Source organism: Rhyacophila brunnea, unplaced genomic scaffold, assembly GCF_057557595.1.
Source record: "Rhyacophila brunnea isolate RB1 unplaced genomic scaffold, BYU_Rbru_1.0 scaffold_17, whole genome shotgun sequence".
NCBI classification, from domain to species: Eukaryota; Metazoa; Arthropoda; class Insecta; order Trichoptera; family Rhyacophilidae; genus Rhyacophila; species Rhyacophila brunnea.
This window is the reverse complement of record NW_028232827.1, coordinates 7,084,600-7,091,999: the sequence shown is the minus strand read 5'-3', so window position 1 is coordinate 7,091,999 and position 7,400 is coordinate 7,084,600. Positions and strand designations below refer to the sequence as shown.

The following is a 7,400-nucleotide window of genomic DNA, read 5'->3' as shown; positions in this document are numbered from 1 at the left end:
TTTGTACAGTTTAAATGGAACATGGAGATCTGATAGCAACCGAGGCCAACTTTGCGGCATTCGAAAAATTTGCAGCGTCGTATGGGGAGCGGGATAGTCCCGACTCCTCTGTAGACTCATCCATTTCAATTCATGACACTCAGTATGCGGATACACAGAGCGCTTAACGTCAGCGGACAGCAGAGCCAGTCCAAAAACAAAAAAAATCTTTCTTAACTTTTTTCTTTAAGCACTACAGTGCATGGTTGCAGCATCAGTCCCGTGCGGCTCCGTCTCGAGACGGAATGAGCACTTAAAATCACTTCTTTTAGACACGTTTAAAGCGTCATGGAAAGCGGCCGTGTATATCCACGGCTGTGCATATATGACGGGTGGTGGTGGGAATTTTAACGTAGTATACATAGGTACAATGATAAAAGATAACAGCAAGGTAGATTTTTTTGGTGAGGGATGATGAAACAGAGTGTGACAGTTTTCCACCAAGATAAAATGCAGAGTGAGATTTTGATTCAATCGTGATTGCCTATTTATTGAACTCTTCACGATTGAAAAATGCTTACACTGAGTATCCCATGCCTTTGGTGAGAAATGAAAATATTAATAATATTACTGTGGTAAAGGTTTATAATTGCAATAGGTAATTTGATATGTGTGAAATGTATGTGATAAGGCATAGGCAATCTTATTTATCACCATCATCGTTTCTTGCTGAGTAAGCATTAACCGATACGCTGACGGCCTGTGAAAAAATGTATGTACATTTATTATAATTAAATAATATGACACGAATTTTGCTGACAATGCTTATACTCACAGGACTCGTTGATCGCCACAACTTAAATGGTTTTTATTCAATGCTGAATGATTTCAAAATCCTCAAAAATATACATTAACAAATAATCAATGGTAACCAAACTTACTCGATTTACTGTCCAATACTTTAATAAATTAAAAACTATTATACTTACTTAATAAAATTTTGATAACTCCTGATGCAAGTTATTTAATATTATGTCAGTAATATCATTATCATACTTTATTTTACAAAATTGTTTTTTTGTTAACGGAATTTATAATGCCTAAGCATTGATTAATGGCTAAGACCAATTATTACCCGGACAGTTAAGGGTGTGAGTTCAAATCCTATTCCGTCCAAGTTTTCCTAGATTTTTTTATAATGCGCACGTTCATGCAATTTTTCAAAATATGTACATTATATTCAATAAAATGAATTATTACTAACATAATATTCAAGTTAATCTGCTTGATAATAATTTGCTAATAACCTGCTAAGTGGCTAACATCCATTCCTCGTAAAAAAAAAAACTATTAATACAAAACTCCACTCTGTGGAGGCCCATATTATGATCTTCTTAGAACCGGACATCTTCAAAAAGAAACAGAATAAACGAGATAATAATAGAGGCAGTTTCAATAAACGATTTTATCACTTTTATACGATATGCGAGATTATTTATTTTTAATGTCTAAATAATAGCAGAGAGGTCGTTCTAAATATACAGTAGAAATTATGTCAAAATAATCCAATCATTTTATATAATATAATAGAAGATTTAGTTTAAAACTTGGGTTCTCATTTCACTAAAACCAAAAACACTGTTTTTTACTTAGCAGGGCAGTATGGCTGTCTTCTACGTCCCTCTAACAAGTATTCTTCGCCTATGACAAAACTGCCTCCATAAGGAAAAGGGCAGCTTTTCGACAAATATTACAAATTCAATTCAATATAAAAATTCTGAACCATTTGACATAAAGTCAAAAGCAGTATAAAATTTATTTCAGTATAAGGAAACGGTAGTTATTCTAAACAAGATGACTGTATAGCGAGATTCATTACCAAAAATACAGCATCGATTGAGAATATACTGTTTTTATCTTATATCATAAATCAAATGATTCATCCACAGTATTTACGTTAATGTCTCATTATTTCAAAATGTGACTTTGGCAAATAGCTGCCTTTCTGATTATGGGACAGAAAACTATTTCTCATATAATATTAAAATACGTGACTAGGTTAATAGTTTTTTGGTTAACTTTGAAATTGGTTCGGTAGAAAAACAGCATTAAACCCGGATCGATTAATATGTGAACTTTTTGCATATGTGGGATAGTTGCTTTATGAATAACACAATATTAGTATTATTTACAGCTTTCTGCGGGCGCTAGCTAAAGCTATAAGAAGGGAGCTTTACAGCTTTACTTGTTTTCTTTCAAAGAGCTTTTGATTATGTGCGGCAAAATTGCAAAAGAAAACAATTTAAAACATAAAAACAAATCTAGGAAGATTAGGAAAATGTTCGTCGTATATTTTTACTGTTTTGGAAAAAAATGAATACGAGAATTATATGTAAAGATAGGATGTTTTATGACCTGACTGCTCGGAAATCCGAAATAAATTCTCATTTCAATTTGAGTGGTTCGTAAATCTGGGTCATATATTATTATTCTTGTTAATTCTTCAAGAATACTTTAATGAAGGTCTTAGGTTGTTTATTTTCTTTGAATATTTTGTGCGCGTTTTGTGCATTAATTCGCGTTGATGAATTTTATATTTTTTGTGGTTTTAAATGGTATTATATTTATCCATTGAATATCGGTATAATATACTGAATATTACATACAAAATTTAAAAGTGTCAGATTTTTATTATTGAAAATACATTAAGGCTATACTTCAGCTGGGGCATGGTCTAAACTCTAAACCATGGGTGGCCAACCCGCGGCCCACTGAGTGTCAACTTGTCGCCCGTGGAGCAGTGAGAAAATAAAAATAATATCAAATGGTGCCGCTAGATGAGCTAATTTTGCAAATTGAGATTCGATATTAGCTCAAGAATTTAAAAAGCACCGTGTGCCTTTTGCTGCATTTGCAACTCCATTCTCCGTAGACGTGAATTTATTACCGGGAAATTTACAAATGGAACATTGTGAAATGTGTTGCGATGAACAGTTAAAGTAGAAATTCCATCAGGATGGGTTGGAAGAGTTTTACAAAACATATTTGGATAAGGAGAAATTTCCTGCACTTTACAAACATGTTCTAATGATGACTTCGCTATTTGGAAACACTTACACGTGTGAGCAGCTTTTTAGTCGTATGAACCATATCAAATCACGAGTGAGAACACGAATCACTGATGTGAATTTGGAAAACTGTTTGCGTGTAGGAACAACCTCACTCGATATCGATATTAATGCACTTAGTTCTGCCACACAAAATGAAACTTCTCACTGAAATTTATTATTTTAATATTATTTTATTTATTTTTTATTATTTAAAAAAAGTCTAATCTAATAAATATGTTTGACTCTCATTTTTGTTTTATTTTATTAATATAATATAACATATAATATATTTCTTTTTTGTTTTGTATAATAAAAAAAATCGGTTGTGCGGCCCGGTAGAAAATCTCATTTTTAGAATCTGGTCAGGCTGCTGAAAAGGTTGGCCACCCATGATCTAAACCGATCGTGACTATGCAACGCGAAGATTGTGCAAATGACGCGTGCAAAACAAAACATAATTTCTCATAAAAAGTCAAATGCGTCCATTTAATGTTATGTTTATTGTTCTATTACTAATAATAATAATATATTAATTGACAAATTTTCTTTTTCAAGTAAATGGGTAACGTTTTTTAGCCATCTTTACACTATTTAAGAATTAATTCCCCCGTCGCCATCATAAAACAAATTGACATGTTCACAGCTCGACTTTCGCTCTCCGACTGCCAGCCAGTCCGAAATTACGTCGCACCTATAGTTGAAAATTATTTTCCGTTTAACTGAAGTACCGTCTTAATTTAAAATTTTCTAGGAGACTCACTGACACAGTTCGACTGAGTGGGATTTTAGTTCACATCTTTCACTGACTGGGTAAATAACATGATTATCAAACGTAACAGGAGTAAATCCAAATATATTAATACGTATTAAAATTGCCTAAATCCATGAACCAAATGTTGACATATTGGAAAAAATACTACTGTGGGCGATAATTCATATAAAATAATCACAAGATAAAAAGGACTTTTTATGTACAATGTTTTTAAATTTTCTGTTGAATTATTATGCTCAATATGCTCAAACTTGTACTTGATATGAAGTAAATAAAAAACAAACAAATACAGAATACTGAAATGTCATTTTGACATTTCATTTTAATTTCCATTTAGCAACCCACTTAGCAACCAATAATAATGGATTGTATTACGAATTTCTTCCGAAATAGCTTTTCATACAAAACAGAATTAACTGAAAATTAATTCAATTCTACTTAAAGATGGCTAAAAGTATTAAAAGAATGCATTGGCATCGTCTTCTGATATATTCTAAAAGTTTCAAATGTCTATCTAGTTGGGAAGTTAGTTCAAAATCGATTGCAAGATCTGTACTGGACATACAACCACCGGACAAATAAGAATACGAGCTAATAAAAACGTTGTAATAAAAAATTAGATAAGTAAATCAAAGGTTATTAATGAAAACGTAATGTTATATTTATAATAACGCTATCCTATCAGGTTTTAAATGCGAAAGTAACCTTCAAAAAGTTGTCTTTAAAAATGGACTTATTGTCGTTTTTAGTAAATTTTAAAAGTGAATCATATGGATTTAGATTATTTTAAAACAAATGTAGCACCCTGCATACAACAACGTTTACTTATATGGCTTTAATTTTATGAAAAAAGAAAACACAAATTTTTCTATTTATTTCAATTTGTAATTTTGGTTGTATGGGCTAAATGCAAAATTGAATCATTTTGGTCTTGGGTAGGTTTTCAAACTATATTACGATTCATAATATACGTTAGAACATGGAACCTAAGTAAAAGAGAGATCCAGAAACTTAAAGTAGCACAACGTGGTATGGAGAGGTGCATGCTGGGTATAACGCGAAAGGACAAAAAGAGGAATAAGTGGATAAGGAAGCAGACAAGGGTTTGCGATTTAATAGAGTTTATTAAAAGCCTTAAATGGAGATGGGCTGGAAACATAGCTCAAAGAAGACCTAGAGACCGCTGGATCGATGAAATGATAAAGTTCTGTGGAAGTACGTGGCAACGCAACGCACAGGACCAAAAGAAGTGGAAGCAGCTTGAAGAGGCCTTCATCCAGCAGTGGATATGTTTAGGCTGATAATGATGATGATGATGAATATACGTTATACATATTGAATCGGTTATGCAATTGAATGAATATTGTTAATAATTATTGATAGTAGATATTGAAATCGAAAACAGTTTGGCATCGAAAAACTAAGATGTTCATTTGTTATTTTATTATTAGAAAATGTAACAGGTGGGGGGGTATCAAATTTAACTTGCAGGTAGGTTGGAAATCAGTGACTCAGTGTATAGAGTCAGAAAATAATAATAAAGCAATAATTTATAAAATCGGTTATTACTTAATAATCACTAAAATAAACATACTGTTCTTCGACACGTGTGACGCTTGCTGAGTTTTTCCAAAGGTACTGAAATTTGAGTTTGTATAAGGTTATAATTATTAATATTTTTGAAACTCAGGTAAGGGGGGACGGTAGATAGATTATTTATATGAATTCTAAAATATTCATTTTAGTGATGTTTTGTTGTGATAATCTATTTTACACATTATCACGAATTCCATCAAATATGCGTTGAATCGCGAACTCTTTTTTGCTTATTAATCTATTGGAAGCAGATAAATAGGCAAAGATATTGACATGTCACTAGGTCAGGTGTCGGCATAAGCGGCTCGCGAGCCGCATGCGGATCTTTGCATAGACGTTTGCGGTTCTTCAGACATAAACTCAAATTTCACCTCATTTCAAGCAGCCTTATAACTTATGAGTTGCGATAGAGCTGCCGAACAAACTTAGACTTATACTGCATACTCTCTACCACTCTTTACTCTACTCATATTCTTCACCTGTATGTTCACACCAGTTCAGAGCAAGTAAGACTACACTAGCTTTTATCGTACGTCCTCTCAAAATAAATGTCAATAAACTTAAATTGACACCGCTCGATAGGTACAGATGTTAGTTCACTCCAGATATTGTAGTTAATAAATTTTAAAAGCAAGGAATTGTGGATCAACAAATTCACAGATCTGACCAGCCGCTTGGAAGAACGCGAAAGAGTGAAATCCAGTTTGATTTCTCAGCACAAGTGGACAGCTATAAAAAAACTGCCTAAAATAGAAACAATAATATCATGTATGTGATACATCGAATAGTTGCCTGAAACATATGACGCGTTAAAAAAAACTAACAATTGGTATTCTCACAATTTTTGGCTCTACATATAATATATGCAAACAAACATTCTCATCTATGAACCAAATAAAAAATAAACTTAGTGTCAGAACAACGGATGAAAATTTACAATCATGTATTCAATTAAAAATAAGTAACTATTTGCCAGATATAGTAAAGCTATCGAAAGCGATGCATGGACGCCGTTCTAATTATTTTTTTTAATAAAAAATCTTGACTTTTTTCCCCCCTAAAAACCATATACATAATAATACATGCGGCTCTTTGGTACCTTTGTTATCCTGTTTTCTTGACAATTTAATTCTTCTCACTTGACAAACTACCGACCCCTGCACTAGATGAATGGACAACCGTTGGGCAAATGCCGTCATACAGTAATACCCAAGTGACACTAACGAGGTACTCTAAAACCTGCTTGATAGACAAACTTATAAAGTTCTGTGGATGTGTGAGGAAGCAAAGAATTAGGGATTGAGAAGAGAAGCAGAGAGTTAGGAGAGGCTTTCATCCAGCAGCGGATCGACCACAGCTGATAATGTTGATGATAATATGCTGAATATCTTGAAAATATTGCAATACAGAAGTTTCTCGTTCAAAAGTCACATCGTCCTCTTCTTTACCCCACCTTATTATAGATTATTATAATTATCATCATCTGTTAGTGCATTTATGTTTGATCTCTTACTTAGTTAACTATTTAAATACATAAAGTTACGTCAGTCATGCCTTTATCAACATTGCAGAAGTTTTTATTTTAACTAAAAGAGTTAAAGAAAGTATTTATTCTTTGAAATCAATACTAATATTATTCGACTTCTGCTTGATTTTCAAACAATCGTCTCATTGACATTTCTTAGAGTGCGGTCCGCATCATTTTTCAAGTAGCCCGCGAAAGATTTTTTTAATTTTAAACTTATGAGCGTATGGTATATTAATTTCGCTGGTAAAATGAATCCAATAACGAATAACTGCCATAATCAATTTGAAAATTGAACACGGTAGGCCTGGATCAGTCTTGAATTGTTCACCATTCGATGGTCAGCCAAGCGAGCTACCAAATCGTCTCTGTTCTGGCAGAACACACTAACTGGAGAATACATGTTTTGAGTAATTTG

The 7,400-nt window shown here is 32.8% G+C and overlaps 1 protein-coding gene across 1 annotated transcript in view; it reads right to left on the bottom strand.

Moving 5' to 3' along the window:
- Positions 1-682: 682 nt before the first annotated feature.
- LOC147073621 (uncharacterized) overlaps positions 683-7,400 on the bottom strand; it is a 44,393-nt gene continuing 37,675 nt past the window's right edge. The window contains exon 5 of the mRNA XM_085944664.1: positions 683-739. Within this exon, the coding sequence (XP_085800790.1) occupies positions 683-739 (57 nt within the window). The remainder of the gene's footprint in view (positions 740-7,400) is intronic.